The sequence below is a fragment of the Nerophis lumbriciformis genome, linkage group LG18 (genome assembly GCF_033978685.3).
Source record: "Nerophis lumbriciformis linkage group LG18, RoL_Nlum_v2.1, whole genome shotgun sequence".
NCBI lineage: Eukaryota > Metazoa > Chordata > Actinopteri > Syngnathiformes > Syngnathidae > Nerophis > Nerophis lumbriciformis.
The window spans coordinates 31180670-31198596 of NC_084565.2; the positions used below are offsets into that span (position 1 = coordinate 31180670).

The 17927-nt window shown below is 39.4% G+C and overlaps 1 protein-coding gene across 14 annotated transcripts in view; it reads left to right on the top strand.

Moving 5' to 3' along the window:
• The window catches only part of fryl (furry homolog, like), a 195034-nt gene that overhangs the window by 58714 nt on the left and 118393 nt on the right, over positions 1-17927 (top strand). Inside the window, exon 1 of one of the 14 annotated variants that reach the window (XM_061978067.2) lies at positions 4733-5303. The exons of 12 other annotated variants lie outside the window; for them this stretch is intronic. In XM_061978067.2, the coding sequence (XP_061834051.1) occupies positions 5231-5303 (73 nt within the window). In that variant the 5' untranslated portion in view covers positions 4733-5230. Of the gene's footprint in view, positions 1-4732; positions 5304-17927 lie in introns of those variants that run through there. One more of the 14 variants, XM_061978070.2, reaches the window with a different exon arrangement.

Consider the following 17927-nt stretch of genomic DNA (forward strand, 5'->3'; position numbering starts at 1 on the left):
CCTCAAAACATCAGCTTGGAATTTGGGACATGCTCTCCTTGAGAGCATGAGGAGGTTGAGGTGGGCGGGGTTGGGGGGGCTGGGTTGAGGGTTGTAGCGGGGGGTGTATATTGTAGCGTCCCAGAAGAGTTAGTGCTGCAAGGGGTTCTGGGTATTTGTTCTGTTGTGTTTATGTTGTTGTACGGTGCGGATGTTCTCCCGAAATGTGTTTGTCATTCTTGTTTGGTGTGGCTTCACAGTGTGGCGCATATTTGTAACAGTGTTAAAGTTGTTTATACGGCCACCCTCAGTGTGACCTGTATGGCTGTTGACCAAGTATGCTTTGCATTCACTCGTGTGTGTGTGAAAAGCCGTAGATATTATGTGATTGGGCCGGCACGCCCCCAATATTGTTGTCTGGGTGGAAATCGGGAGAAATTCGGGAGAATGGTTGCCCCGGGAGATTTTCGGGAGGGGCACTGAAATTCGGGAGTCTCCCGGGAGGGTTGGCAAGTATGATTGGGAGACGCAACTGCTCTGTACTTCTCCCTACGTCCGTGTACCACTCCGTACAGCGGCGTTTTAAAAAGTTATACATTTTACTTTTTGAAACCGATACCGATAATTTCCGATATTACATTTTATAGCATTTATCGGTCGATAATATCGGCAGTCCGATATTATCGGACATCTCTAGCAGTTACCCTTTAATATTACGTGGTTGTATGTGATATATACAATTTATGGATGGATGATGGACAAGTGCATTACAGTGTACATATATGTAACAAGTAGGCCTGTCAAAGTCAATGCTATAATAACGAGTTAACAGTAATCCCCTTTAACGGCACTATTTTTTTGATGTAAAATTAACGTGCACACATCATGTGTGACCTTCGTCCTACACTGTGAGTTGGGGAAAATGCACAGGCGCCCCAGTCACAAGCAGGAAGTGAATATGGTCGCATGCCGCGTTCGATGTGAACCCACGGTAACGGACGCTGTCCCTCACAATGCGACGAAAACTTAATTTGTGTGACGATGTCACTTGTCAGCTGTTGTCGAGATCTCAGGATGCAGAGAAGGCAAGCGTCATGCAGGCAGAAGGTCTTTTAATTAGGAACCAGGCAGAAGTGATTTAAGACAGGTCTAACAGGAAGCTAAAATGCAACAAAACACTGGCACACACGAAATAATGAACCAGCACTCAAGGAGGGAACAAGATTACCCGTAATGGAACAGGTGTGCTGGCAGGACAAGAAACAAAAAGTAAAGGTGCTAAAGAACACAGAGACCAAACTGACAAGAGCACCAGAACAGGAAGTGATACTAAACAGAGGAAAATAACAAAATCCAAACTGTCATGTGGGATCCTGACAATTTGCTCTAAATTCATAATGATATATGTTTTTAAATACATAAAATTACAAGGCGTTAGAAAGCAGACTTAACCTAATCGGTTGTTATTACATTATTTTAATATAATAGGTCGGTAATGATGGGGCAATGGTTAGCATAGGCCACGCAGTCAGGAGATCGGGAGTTTTGGGTTACAACATCCGTTTGGATGTCTCTGTGTGGGGTTTGCATGTTCTCCCTGTGTGTGCGCGTGTATTTTTTGTTTGGTTCTCGGGTTCCTCCCACATTCCAAAAATATGCATGTTAGGTTAGACCGGGGGTCAGCAACCCGCGGCTCTTTAGTTCCACCCTAGTGGCTCACTGGAGCATTTTTAAAAAAGTATTGAAAATGGAAAAAGATGGGGGGAAAATACAAACACACACAACACTTTGTTTACATGTAAAATATTCCACTCCTTCTTTCTCTCACTTTGTCCACCAAACGTTTTATGCTGTGCCTGTTGGAGAGCTAATCAGGCATATTTGTTCAGACCATGACTGCAAGCTAATCAATGCTAACATGCTATTTAGGCTAGCTGTATGTACACAATGCATCATTATGCCTCATTTGTAGGTATATTTGAGCTCATTTAATATCCTTTACTTTTATCCTCTTTGTATATAATTTAATTTTGCATGCCTCATGACACATTATCTGTATGTAATATTGGCTGCATTTCAGATAGTTGTTTGTGTGCCATGTTGTTCCAGACCACAGCAAACATTACCTAGCTTGCCAAAGATTGTAATAAATTTATTAAAAGAAGACAGCCTGCCGTTTCCTTTAACTTGGACACACACATCTATACCTTTGGCCATTAAAAGCCAGTAGTTACCAGGAGTTATCTCACCTTCTGAGTAGCCTCTGATTTACTAATGGTTTCTAATGTTGTAAAAATGTGTAGAATAAATATTACATTTCAACATTTCTGTCAACGAAGATTTGCTTCAGCAGAGTCATTTTGATAGTAGGCTATTATAGCTAATATAGACACTTACATCTTGTGCTGTCTTCATTATAATACTTATATACGGCTTTTCATTTTTTGCGGCTCCAGACAGTTTTGTTTTTTTGTATTTTTGGTCCAGTATGGCTCTTTCAACGTTTTGGGTTGCCGACCCCTGGGTTAGACTCTAAATTGTCCATCAGTATGGATGTGAGTGTGAATGTTTATTTTTTTTTGTACCCTGCGATTGGCTGGCTACCAGTCTCAGGAGTACCCCGCTTCTTACCCGAAGTCATCTGGGATAGGTTCTAATGTAGCCCCGTGACCATAATAAGAATAAGCGGTCGTTAATGATCCGAAGTGGGCCCGTCCGAAAGGCATGAAACGCCAGGGCTAAAAATGAGTCCCACTCCGGCCTGGGTGTATCTGTGAAAGAGTGTTTCTGTCCAATTTGTGTTTAGCTGTTTATGCAAATGTTTGTTTACTAAACATTATTCATCCATCTATTTTCTACCGCTTTTCCCTCTTGGGGTCGCAGGGGTGCTGGAGGGTTATTATTATTATTTTTTAAAGTAAACAAATTGTCCAGTGCCGTATTGAACTTGAAATGTATCTAAGATACACTTATTAAAGAAAAAAACTTCTATCAGCAATTAATCGCAAATAATTACAAGCTAACTTCGGATAATGTGATTAATTGCGATTAAATGTTTTTGTGGTTTGACAGCCTAAAAAAGTTAATAAAGTGTACAGTACAGGCCAAAAGTTTGGACACACCTTCTTATTCAATGCGTTTTCTTTATTTTCATGACTATTTACATTGTAGATTGTCACCGAAGGCATCAAAACTATGAATGAACACGTGTGGAGTTAGATAGATATGTAGATAGATTGTACTTTATTGATTCCTTCAGGAGAGTTCCCTCAGGAAAATGAAAAATTCCATCAGCAATGTACAGAATTGAGATTGAATTTAAAAATTAAATAATGGGGGTATAAATGGAAATAAAATAGAAAAATATTACAATAAGAATCAAAATAAAAAGCAACAATAAGAATAAAACTATAACAATATAACATGAGAAACTAGGCAGTAGTGACCAGAAGTTATGTACTTAACAAAAAAAGGTGAAATAACCAAAAACATGTTTTATATTCTAGTTCCTTCAAACCCTTTGCTCTGATTACTGTTTTGCACACTCTTGGCATTCTCTTTGTGAGCTTCAAGGGGTAGTCGCCTGAAAGGGTTTTCACGTCACAGGTGTCATAGTTTTGATGCCTTCAGTGACAATCTACAATGTAAATAAAGTTAAAGTACCAATGGTTGTCACACACACTGGGTGTGGTGAAACTATCCTCTGCATTTGACCCATCTCTCACCCATGAGGTGAGGGGAGCAGTGAGCAGCAGCGGTGTCCGCGCCCGGGAATCATTTGGTGATTTAACCCCCAATCCCAACGCTTGATGCTGAGTGCCGAGCAGTGAGGCAACGGCTCCCATTTTTTTGTAATCTTTGGTATGACTTGGCTGGGGTTTGAACTCACAACCTCCCAGTCTCAGGGCAAACACTATAACCACTAGACCACTGAGCTGGTAGTCATGAAAATAAAGAAAATGCATTGAAATGAGGTGTGTCCAAACTTTTGGCCTGTGCTTCATGAAGCTTCATGCTCAGTCGGCAAACGCAGATCATTTGCATTAAAGCTACAGACACACAGTCTATTGTCCACAATTCTAGCCTTGATGCTGGAATTCAGACATGCACCAAACCTTCTGTTTATCTTTTTTTGCACAAGAGTAGAAGAGACCAATGTCACATGGTTAATTTCGACATGTTATGTGACAATCCAGAGTAAATCTGGGCCGAGTTTAGCGATAAACCCACCTTTTAGTTTATCGACGACACCAGAGACTGTCAGTGACCCTGCATAGGAAATAAAAAGTGGTATTGATGGGTGGATGATCGCTCGCAGAAGAAGTGGCGCTACTTGTGTTGTGCTCGTCCCTATTGCTCCTTTCCCCTCCTGCAACACTCAAGAGATGACGCATCAGTATTGCCGCCGAGCTTACAGGAAGTGGCTCAAGCTTTTGATAGGTCAGCAGGAGGACCCTGCACAGTAGCCACTCTGACAACATGCATAGCTGAACCATGGCCAGGCTCGGCAACACTCGCAGCGTTTTGATGACATCATCACGCAATACCCCCCCCCCCCCCCCCCCCCCCCCCCAGCCCCCTCTCTGTCTCTCATTCTTTTCCTCTCCTCTCCCGCCTCCCTCTGTTTACTGTCGAAACGAGCTCTCTCTCTCCGAGGGGCGTCAGTGAAAGAACAAGAGCTCGCTCGGGAAGAGGAGGGGCTGCTTGTGAGCGAATGGGGAGGGAGAATGCTTCGGCGGGGGGGCTGGCTGTACTAGCAGGCTAGGACTGGCAAATTCACACACACAGGAAGAGCACAGCAGAGGAAATATTGCCCTGTATTGTTATTACAATTGGCTCCAAGTACAGTTTAAGTCACTTTTTGTCCTTTTGGTCTTTCTGGATTTTTCCACGCTTGTCATGAGGGACTTGAAGGATTGGCAAGGGGGCAGCGGGAGCGCTGGTGTATTTCGTCTCTAACCTGGCAATGCCCTCTGGCCTCTTCGCCCACAACTTGGAGCAAACAGTGTGGTGACACCTCACAGGTCCTCAGTGCCGACGCTCGTTTCAGGATGACACTTGTGACCGCCGCCTGCGGTGGGTAGCACCGGGAACCACCGCTGTGGAAGAGAAGCTCCAAGTTTCTAATCAAACAAAGGTCGACGACAGGCTTCCGGGATGAGCGTGACAGTTGAGGTCCGTGAAGTGAAAGTGAGCCCACGCGTGTGACTATTCCTTGCCTTCTGACGATGCCAAACTTTTGAAAGGCACCATGCTGAGCCTGCAGGATTCGGTCTTCTTCGAGATCAGCATCAAATCTCTGCTGAAGTCTTGGAGCAGCAGCTGTAAGTACCTTGACCGTGTTTACATACCGCACTCGGCTCACCGCTCTTATCTGCGCAAGCGTTGAGCATTCTTGCATCGGAGTTCCAAGCTTTTGAGCTCCCCTATCTGCCGCTACCTGTGCAAGGCAAAGATAACTAATGGAGTGTCAGGATGACTGATTGTATTTAGTCCGGGTTTAGTCAGGCTTGCCTTGATGCATGGTGCAAGTGGCCGCGTTTAACCCCTTCCTTATTACCTTCCATTTTCCGCCAATAAAAGCTCTCCATTGATGAGAATCTCCTAATGGATATCAGATTACTTAACTCTAAGTACGTTCTCTGATGCTTTTATTCACTGTCCACTCTTGTATTTGCCACCCAAATCTACTTTGTTAGTTTCATTTAGCAGCACTCAATGCAGCCTTATAGTGCCTTCTTCCGCCGCCACCTCCTCCTCCTCCTCCCCACTACATGCTTTTATAAGCCTGCGCTCCATCCCTCTGGGGCAGCTAATGTTTCCCGACCATCGATCCGTCTCCCGGCGCTGTCCTGTTATTAGCTTCCCAACATTACTCCAGAAATCCAAAAGGCACTTGCGCCACAGTCTAGCTGCGGTGCATCAGCACTGTTCTTATTGCACCAGTGTTTGGCCTATTGCTACATAGATTTGCTGTGAGTGTGAAACCTCGGCCACAAATCAGATCTTCCAGTCTCAAATATGTGCTCCATTCTCATAGCTTTTTATTCCTCCATTGTGGGCACTAAATAGACTCACTGTCTTCATATCTTATCTAATTAATGCCCATATACTCTGCAACGATGACCTTATAAATTGATACTTAAGCACACTGATGACTCATCATTTTGTGCAATGTCGTGATTAAGATGCAGTTCAGTACTTGTATGGATTTTAGAATGTGTTCACACTTTTGTTTTCTCAGCAATAAAATAGGTGCAAAGTCGCCACCAGCTTTGGTGAAAGTGAAAAAAACCCATAGTGTTGTCTGTGAGAGACATACTGTAATTTTTTTTGTTTCATACGGTGGTATTTGTACTGGCAGAGATGTTAAAAAGATTTGTGACAACTGCTTCTGACATAAGTTATTTATCTGTGATTTGCCTCTTCATTTGCCTATGCTGCTTCCTGTCTTTGGTTCCCACACAGCTTCACACTGAAGGGAACTAAACCACAACAGAAATCTAAATTCTAAGGGTTTTTGTGCTGTTTGTTTCGTGCGCGGTAGTCTGTTTTGAGTGAAGGAAAACTTTGGTGTGTGAACACAGCCTTAGATTTGATGAGTAAGTAATATGCAACATGGTAAAGTAGTAAAGGAGTGTAGCTTTAGCACATCATTTTAATACTCATGGGGAGAAACACTCGAAAGACACTCGTATGCCCGCATAACATGAACATTTTTCAATGAGTTACAGCATGTGCATATTGTGCAAGGAACTCCAACAATGTACAAATACGACACATTTTAAGAAACTGCATGCTTAAGAATGAAACGGAATGCTGAGAACTACAGGATCTATCAAGTATATTGGATGAATGTATTTATTATTAGATATGAGGTTATGAACTATATGTCCTGCATTTTTAATCTGTGAATACGTTATCTATTCTTACTAATTATTAAAAGGAACATTAATCACTGAGTCTTGGAGATTGGGTAGGATTAGGTACCCTCTCCTTGTCAGGTATACCTGTGAATATTTCAGGTCATTGTACAGATCTCAACTAGATGGTTCAGATTGTCTTAGTAAATGTTTTCCCTCTCATCCGAGCAGGCTTCATCTGTTCATCCTCTTAGATCTGGATAGAACAGCCTTAGTCTGATAGAATAGTGCTGGATGTGTTTAGCCTGCATTGTGGGGACATGTCCCAACATGCCGCGCAAGGTTCATTTTCGGGCTAGTTGAATTTTGAAACAGTAAATATGTGAATGTTCCTTAACGTAACTTTGTGAAGCATGTTCAAAATAAACTTAATTCAATACTTGTAGGAGTCGTCCATAGTTTTACCCACAAATAGCTGACAAGATTGAAGAGGGTTTTTATTGTCTCACTTATATCATTGCTTTAACATAGCAACATGTATTTAATGACAATGTAGATTTAGTTCAGTGGATCAGAATGTGGCCACGTAACACTCTGCATGTTGCCATGCACCCGGAATGGAGATGCACTTATGTATGACAAACATACATAAGTACATTTCTTTGTCATCAATACTGAAACATGCAGTCTGCGCTCAATCTCAGGATGTAACAATAAATAGTAACAATGATAACCGCAGTGAAACCCTTGATGGTTAGAATTCCCATTTTTCTATAAAATTATCGAAAAACCGAGATTGAAAACTGCCCTAGGATAAACTTACAGATTGACTGGCGCCAGCTCGCTAGCTTAAATGCTAACATGAAATAGAGAGACATTAACGTCTTTCCCCGTTAGGAAACGACATAGCCCAATCTATACTTATATAAACACTTCTGTCTGAGCAACTAAGCTATTCAATTGTGTACATTGAACCTACAAGCTGTGTTCTCTCTTTGTGTCTCTTAGAACAGTGGTTCTCAAACTCTGGTATAGGTACCACTCGTGGTACGCAGGCTCCATCTAGTGGTACGCCAAAGAATCACTTAATTGAATGTTGTAATGATGCGACTTGAGCTGTTATCACAGTGTTAATGTTCAAACTGTGTGTAATGTTAGAGTGACCAAAAATATTGAATATACTTATTAAATAAAACCATTGCCTTGTTTTTAATAAATAATTAGGCCTACTACGCTACTGTCTTAATGTTGGTCATTATGGTCGAACTTGGAGAGCCAATTTTTTTAATTTAATTTAATTTTTTCATGTCGAACAATGTTGTGTGTTTATTTTTTAATTAAACACAGACAAAAACAAGTAGTTCCTGTATTAATTATGAGCAAATCGTAGAAGTATCGACTTCAAAGCATTGCAATCCATAAACTTTAAGAAAAGAAGATGTAAACAAAACACTGTTGGAGAAGCTACCAGGTATTTACTGTTGTTAGCTCAGGTAGAAACAAACTACAGAGAAAGGCAAGCGCTTGTGCATCAAGTAAATATAACACCAGAGTAACACAAGTGCAAGATACAAGTAAGTGCCACAAAGTAAACTGAACAGCAGTTTCAGTGTAGAAGCTCAAATACTTTTCATAATCCCATTCTGCTGGTTAATGTGCAGATAGGTCTTCATCTTTAGCACAATGAACAGTGCAGTAGATGATGTGATTACCTCGCAAAGTTGTGGCTAAATTGGGGCTGGAAGTATTTCAAATTCGTGTCCTTGTATTGCCAGTCAGTAGCTCTGCTAGCAATAAAAAAGACAATATAACACATCCATAAACGTGGACGCATGTGAAAAAGTGCAATATATTTATCTGTACAGTAATCTATTTATTTATTTATACATATTTATTTATTTTATATATATATATATTATTTATATATATTTATTTATTTATATATGCACCTTATTGCTTTTTTATCCTGCACTACCATGAGCTTATGTAACGAAATTTCGTTCTTATCTGTGCTGTAAAGTTCAAATTTGAGTGACAATAAAAAGGAAGTCTAAGTCTATTAGCATCCATAGCGCTCTCATCGCCTCCTTGGGTGCCTTCATGCCGTCACAACAGGTGGGTGCACAGATTAGTCGTGCTGCCGCTACTTTATCGCTGCTTTCCAAACATTACAAACATCCGAACATTCACCACACTTTAGATTTAATATTGGAGAGCCAAGTTTTTTTTGAGGTGCTACTTGGCAGAAAAAAATTGACAACCACTGTCTTAGAGTGATCGATCTTTCCTCAGAGGAAAAGAGACACAAGCGTTTTTACGATGTGTTCAAGGACCGCTAAACAGAGTTGGACACAACGTCCGCCAGAAATAATTAATGAAAATAGTTTTTAATTGTTACGCACTTTATACTCAAATAAGCCTTAAAGTTTTAAAGGACAAACCAATGTTTAAAAAGCAATAAAAGCTTAACCGTTAAAACAGATAAAATACTTAAGACTAAAACACTAACAGTGAAGCATAAGAAACACAAAACATCCAAAATAGTGGGTTTTCTAACAGTGTGTCTATTCATTTTTGGTTATGTTTTGTTACTTGGTCAAAATATATTAGTGTGTGCATAAGTACATTTTTAACATATTCAACAATACCATGATAATAATGATAACTGTGATAAATAAAGTCTAAATAACAATGGTATGACATTCTAATATCGTTACATTCCTTCCCTACCTCCCAGTTAGTAATTTCCTCAATGGACTACTCAAGAAATTTTTCTGAAAATCTTTATTTATATACTTTATTTCAGCCCAGATAATAGATGGAGCATACATATATAATTGTCCTGAGTTTTTTCCAACATATTATTTGCTCAAGGTCCTATATTATCCTTGTTTTGGTTGTAAGTAGTAAACCAGTAGCTCGCCCTAGTCTGAACATGTTGTTATACACGATAACACAATTGGCACTGCCATGACACAGACATTAGTAGTGGGTCTTTTGTCGGTTTGAAAAAAAAAAACAAGACTCGCAGCCCTGCATTCCAAGCGTATGTGTGATTGTGCTGTTGTTTCTGGTTGTCTTGACAGTGGAAGCGAACGGGCCGCCGGGAAGGTTTTTTTATTTTAACTGTGACAAGGTGGAGTCGCTGCGCTAATAGTTGTGTAATCGTGTGTTTCCTAAGTGCAGCCATGGAAGAATGGGGCCTTGCACACTGTCAGAATATTCCTCCGGCAACAAAATAGAAAATGAAGAAAAAATAATAATTATGCAGAAACCTTAAATCAGCAACTTGTATTAAAACCCTTCATGGCTGAAATGTTTAGAACGTTCTGATACTAGTATTCTATTGCTTAGCAAGTCTGTTTTTTTTGACAGGAATACTACTTTTGGGCAGGTTGAAAGCCACATTTTGTGTTTTTGTATTTGGGTGAGTGAAGTAGGATTGCACAAAAAACTTAAACCGTCATTCTGGAAGTTTTGTGAAAGGAGGCAAAAGATGTTTACAGGATTTTGATAGAATTTTATAGAAAGTTGAGAACTAACAATTATTCATCTGATGTATGATCTCAATCAACTTAGTGTAATATGCATTACTGGATAGAATGAAACTGTCATGTTGATCTGGTTAGCATACATTTTGCAGATTAATGCAATGTGCCACAAAATAGCCTCATACTCATCATATTGCCAGTCCATTGCAGGCCTCCCTTGGAAAAGAATGGTATTTTGGAGTACGACATGTCCTATAGCGGGGGTCAGTAACCCGCGGCTCTTGAGCCGCATGTGGCTCTTTAGCGCCGCCCTAGTGGCTCCCTGGACCTCTTTCAGAGATGTGTGAAAATTTAAAAAATGAAAGAAAAATATATAATTTTTGTTTTAATATATTTTTTGTAGAAGACCAAACATGACACAAACCTTCCTAATTGTTAGAAATCCCACTGTTTACATTAAACATACTTCACTAATGAGGGTGTTTGGCAAGCACCGTTTTGTTTTGTCCTTTCAGCGATCCTTGAACTCGTCGTAGTTTGTTGACATGTACAACTTTCTCCGATGCTGCCACAGAAAGATGTGTTTTTTGCCACTCCTTTGTCTCATTTTGTCCACCAAACATTTTATTCTGTGCGTGAATGCACAAAGTTGAGCTCTGCTGATTTGACTGATATGCTGGAGTGCTTATCAGGTAAAAGTGGTCAATCCATGACTGCAAGCTAATCGATGCTAACATGCTATTTAGGCTAGCTGTATGTACATATTGCATCATTATGCCTCGTTGGTAGTTATATTAGCTCATTTAATTTCTTTTTGTTACGTCCTCTGTGTATTTAATTTATATTTGCATGTCTCATGACACATTGTATGTAAGGAGGCTGCATTTCTCAGTTTTTTGTGTGCCGTGTTGTTCCAGACCACAGCAAACATTACCCAGCTTGTAAAGATTGTTTCAAATCCATTAGAAGAAGATAGCCTGTCGTTTCCTTAAACTTGGACACACATATCTATACCTTTGGCCATTCTGAGCCAGTGATTTCCAGAAGTTATCTAATCCTGAGAGAAGCCTCCATTTTACTAATGATTTCCGATGTTGCAAAAATGTGTAGAACAAAAATTTAAATACAACATTTCTGTCAATGAAGATTAGCATCAGCCTTTGATAGTAGGCTAATATAGACACTTACATCATGTGTTGCCTTTATTATAACACTAATATAAGGCTTTTAATTTTTTGCGGCTCCAGACAGTTTTTTTTTTGTATTTTTGGTCCAATATGGCTCTTTCAACATTTTGGTTTGCCGACCCCTGTCCTATAGTGTTGGGATCCTCAACTACCGGGCCTTCTCGAGGAGGAGTTTTGTTTGCCATCATTTTAGATGAAAGATTAAAGTTTAAAGCAACTATCCAGAACTTTCCAAAATGGCATTGAAAAGGTCGACTGGATTTACGGTGCAGGCCACTCCCAAAAAACAAGACTCGGCAGCATTAGGGATAGTAAAAACATGCTCTGCCTTTCATTCGCGCTCATCAAACCACGCTCTCATCATCTTCTCTCTCTCTGTTCTCTTTATTTGACTGTTTCTGTCATTGCAGCATTAGCATGTTAAAGTGAGAGTGCACCAATCAGCAGTCCAGCTTGGTCTGAGGTGGGAGAAAGATTAGGATGCGCACAGCACTGATTGGCTATTAGGGAAAGGCTGGCTATGTGACCTCATCATAGCACAGTAAACAAAAGGGGGAGTCTTGAAAGGCCCTCTGTGCTGCTCGACATTGCTGGTGTTTTCTTTACACACTACATTGCACCGTACTACAAGAAGTCAACTTAAATAAACCAGTTTACCATCAATTGCAGTGTTTTTTCTAGGATTGTTTTACATTTCATTTAAATCTCTGCATAAACCTTGTTTATGGATGTATTAATTACTTCAGTTCGGCTTGTTTCCAACACCCCAAAATACGTGTAACGTGTCTCAGCATTTCAGTAGGCTGTAGTATAGTATATATAGCTTACACATTTTTAAAAGACTGCATGGTCCATATGTAGCTGCTAGGGTCGTACGGTATACCGGTATTAGTATAGTACCGCGATACTAATGAATCATATTCGGTACTATACTGCCTCTGAAACATACCGGTCGATACTACTATGATTACGTGTATTTTTTGGCATCACAACATTTTTTTTTTGTTAATTTATATTATGTTTATAAACACAGGATATATGTCCCTGGACACATGAGGACTTTGATTTTGACCAATGTATGATCCTGTAACGACTTGGTATCGAATTGATACCCAAGTTTGTGGTATAATCCAAAACTAATGTAAAGTATCAAACAACAGAAGAATAAGTGATTATTACATTTTAACAGAAGTGTAGATAGAACATGTTAAAAGAGAAAGTAAGCAGATATTAACAGTAAATGAACAAGTAGATTAAGAATTAATTTTCTACCACTTGTCCTTAATAATTTTGACAAAATAATAGAATGGAAAATGACAAAATATGTTACTGCATATGTCAGCAGACTAATTAGGAGCCTTTGTTTGTTTACGTACTACAAAAAGACAAGTCGTCTTGTATGTTCACTATTTTATTTAAGGACAAACTTGCAATAAGAAACATATGTTTAATGTACCCTAAGATTTTTTGTTAAAATAAAGCCAATAATGTAATTTTTTATGGTCCCCTTTTATTTAGAAAAGTATCGAAATAATTTTGGTACCGGTACCAAAATATTGGTATCGGGACAACACTAGTAGCTGCATGATTTGCATTTTTCCCAAACCTGAGTTTTGCTAGGAATATTTTCACTGCACGATTAAACAAGTGTTTCTGGGAAGGGCAGAAACGGAACCAGACTCTTCCTGCGAGGCTTTATGTTGTTGCTCGCTGTTCTCTTGCAGCCATTGTGGGCTTAGACTGAAGGTTCTGCCACAGCTGTCACATAATTCTCACACACACTATTCAAAGTTATGACTGAAACCTGGCTGTGCGACAAGGCCTTTTGTAGAGGTTTAGCGCCGTTTTCATAAACAAGTCTATTGAATAGTAAGTGGCCAATGTTTCTGTTCCTAGCAGGGTTGTTAAGAAGTGTATTTTTCTATATTAGATCATAAGACTCATTGCATTGTTATTATACAATAATTCATTTAAGTGATTCTTCACTCTAAACTTCCAAAATGTCATCTGTTTTTTTTCCCCATTAGGTCTTTCCCTCCACAAATCGATTTTAATCTTACTGTTCACCCTAGTTCATAAACACATTGCGATGGGACTGTCTGTCAAAGTAGTCCGGCGCTTTAACTCTGTACAGTACATGCCATCTTAACTCACATCATACCCACCTGGTCTGCCAGGAGAATAAGAAGACATAGGAATGACTATTGCCAACTTGGCGACTTTGTTGCTATATTTAGCGAGTATTCAGACACCCTCTAGAAACTCTTGTCTAAGGACAAAGTGACTAACGACAAGTTAATTGACATTTTCTGTTCTTATTGGACACTTTTGGAGACTAAGCACGAGTCATTCTTCTCAGTCTGGCTGTGTTTTCCTCCCTCATCCAAAAGTACATTGGGCCTGATTTACCAAGATTCAAACACCATTTGCTAGGGTTGTACGGTATACCGGTACTCGTATAGTATCACTGTACTAATGAATCAAAAATAGTACTATACTCTGTTTGAAAAGTACCGGTTCGTCATTTTTTTTGTTTTTACAGGCATGACGGCGCGTCGTCGTCACGTCATGACATTGCTGGTTTTACGAGCAGAGGAGCATGTTCGGCAGCGCACAATCACGGAGTACTTACAAGCAGACACAGTTTGTAGACAGAAATGGGAGAACGGACGCATTTTGGCCTAAAAACTAAAGATAAAGGTGAAGCTATAACACTGAAACGCCCTCATGAAGAGGTGCTTTAAAACATGGCTAGCGAGTTAGCGGCTAATGTGGGGCGGCATAGCTCGGTTGGTAGAGTGGCCGTGCCAGCAACTTGAAAGTTCCAGGTTCGATCCCCGCTTCCGCCATTCTAGTCACTGCCGTTGTGTCCTTGGGCAAGACACTTTACCCAACTGCACCCAGTGCCACCCATACTGGTTTAAATGTAACTTACCGGTACATATTGGGTTTCACTATGTAAAGCGCTTTGAGTCACTAGAGAAAAAGCGCTGTATAAATATAATTCACTAATTCACTAATGTACATCCACAGTAGGCAGTGTTTTAGCCACTTCTAAATCACTAATCTTCGTATCATCCCTGCAGGACAAGGAATAGCTAAACATGCTTCACTACACACCATAGGAGGATACAATAGCTCACCAGCTTCGCAATATAAACAAATGCCATTGGTGGATCTACACCTGACATCCACTGTAATGATACCAAGTACAAGAGCGTATGTAGTCGATACTACTATGATTACATCAATATTTTTTATTAATTAATTATTACCTTTTTCTTTTCTTTAAAAAAAAAATCATATTATATTCATAAACTCGGGGAAATTGTCCATGGACACATGAGAACTTAAATTATGACCAATGTATGACCCTGTAACTACTTGGTATCGGATCGATACCTAAATTTGTATCATCCAAAACTAATGTAAAGTATCCAAACAACAGAAGAATAAGTGTTTATTACAATTGAACAGAAGAATATATGGAACATGTTGAAACAGAAAATAACCAGATATTAACAGTAAATGAACAAGTAGATTAATAATATTTTTTTACAGATTGCCCCTCATAATGTTGACAAAATAATAGAATGATAAATGACACAATATGTTACTGCATACGTCAGCAGACCGATTCGAAGTCTTTGTTTGCTTACTTACTACTAAAAGACAAGTTGTCTGGTATGTTCACTATTTTGTTTAAGGACAAATCGTTCTTTGATTGCAAAAAGAAACATATGTTTCATGTACCCTAATATTTTTTGTTAAAATAAAGCCAATAATGCCATTTTTTTTGGGTCCCTTTTATTTTAAAAAGTATCGAAATACATTTTTGTACTGAGACCACCCTACCATGCGCTTAACAGCATGTGCAATCTATAAAATAGCATGTACTATTAGTGTTGCCTGTGATTTACTAACACTGCGTGTACACTTGTAATATTGTGCAGACAGCTTTGTTTAAATGAGGCATCACCAGGTTAGTGCGTCTGCCTCACAATACGAAGGTTCTGGGTACGATCCTGCGCTCAGGATCTTTCTGTGTGGTGTTTGCATGTTCTCCCTGTGACTGTGTGGGTTCCCTCCGGGTACTCCGGCTTCCTCCCACCTCCAAAGACATGCACCTGGGGATAGGTTGATTGGCAACACTAAATTGGCCCTAGTGTGCGAATGTGAGTGTGAATGTTGTCTGTCTATCTGTGTTGGCCCTGCGATGAGGTGGTGACTTGTCCAGGGTGTACACCGCCTTCTGCCCGAACGGGATATACGGTTGAAAATGGATGGATGGATCACCAAGAAGACACTCATTCATGTTATCATACTCCCACTTGTGGCATTTTGCTATGTTGTCAAACAAGCAGGAGACATGTACCACTTTTTATGGGCATTTTGAAGCAGTCGTGCAGTGCATCTACATTGACACCACTTTTTTCTTTTGTTTTTTTACCGCTGAAGGGAGGCTGCACTCCGCTCAAGTAAAACAAAAATGCATACTTAGTTTTTTCATAATAGAAATATATGTATATATATATTAGAGCTGTCAAGTGATATTTAAAAAAAAATCTGATTTATCACACTAATTTTGTGATTAATCATGATTAATCACAGGTTATTATTTGCTTGCATAAATAACTTTTTCTTTCAAAAATACTCTAATATTTGGATACAAATGCAATTTTGTAGTCAGAATGGCATATGGGAACGTTTTCTAAATGTTTTACTGAACTGTTAGTCATTGATTTGCTCAAAACTTGGTGACAGTAATTACAGTAAGAATTAAGTGCACATTTTTGTTTTTTGTCTTAAATAGAATTATTTTCTGCTCAACTTAATATAAATAAACACATTTCTTTAACAGGGGTATGACCATCTTAACTTAAAACAGAATCAATGCAATGTGCAGCTTTATGATAGAGCAGGTCTCTAACTTGCATCACTATGAAAACTACTGTGACAAAAAGAGAGGTGAGGTATTTGTTTCACGAATATGACTGGAAACATTTCAATTGTGCTTTTTTTATGAAGGAAATTTCCTCTCAGTGAGATTGTCTTTATGGTATGTTGTGTAATTTATCATTCAGTAAAAGCATCACACGCATACTCATATCTCATTAAAGTGGAATAAATGACACACCACTGATAGTTTTAAGCCACATACCTCTCTTCTCCTACCGAAGGGTGCAAACTGGATGTTTAATGTCCTCATTGAATGACCACGTGTGCTGACCTCAGACCAACTGGACTCAGTTACGAAACAAACATGCTCACATCAATATTGTGCTTATTGCAACCATATACAACAAAACATTTGTATTGTAACTTTTATACACTTACTTTAGTTATCTGCTGCACTGACAAGATGCCTGCTTGGTGCGTGTTGGCGACCGTGGCGAGACTGTCATGTCAAAACTGGCGTGTGACGTCACGATTGACCTTTTTCCTTACAGGGCGCACCAACCCATGAACATGAAAACAAAAATAATTGGCTCTGTTGGCCACTTCATAAAAATACTGGACAAAGTGCATCCCTTGACAGATCAATTCGGGACGTGTACTTTTGTTTCCAAGCACGGGATGATGCCGTGTTTCAAGGGACGTTGGGCAACGCTATTTAAGTAGCATTTATGGTAGCGGCGCCATCCTCACGTTCATGTTTTGCATTAAGATGCTATTTTTAAACTTGATGTGCGCTGATGATAAGAAAGTTTGTCGCTGCAATACTTACTAACTGCCTCAGTTTTATCTAAAGTTCCATCAAGGTTTATTTTGAAACGAAAGTGGGCAGAGAGCTCATCGCTCTATCACTGGTGTGTTATGTAATGCCTTCAGGTTTAGAGGTCACAGTTCAGTTCATTTTCGGTACAGTAAGAAAACAACAAAATATACATTTTTGGGTTATTTACCAAATTTGCAAAATCTTCCACCAAAAATATTTTTCTTAGTGGAATATTTGATGTGAAGTAATCGGAACCTTTGATAGGTCAGTAACTCATAATAACATTGATTTTGATTCAATATTATGTTTTGAGCAATGACGGTTCGAAAGAAAAAAAAAACAGCTTTGTTTTATTAGTCAACATTGCAACTTTTTTCTAAATTACATTTAACCTTTAAGCTTTTTTATTTCACTTTTGTTATGTTTTTGTTTATTTCAATAGTATTTTTAGAATGTGCCGTGGGCCTTTAAAACATTAGCTGTGGGCCACAAATGGCCTCCGGGGCACACTTTTGACACCCCTGCTATAGATAATAAAAAATTAAATCTGATAAATCTATGGATAAAAAGCAGAGCCTGGCGACGCATGCGCGTTTATCATAACTCTCTCGCTCTCTCTGTCTCTGCCCCTCCCTCACGAATGCTGCTGCGCGCACAATTTGTTTTGTTTTTAACCCCTTCTTAACCC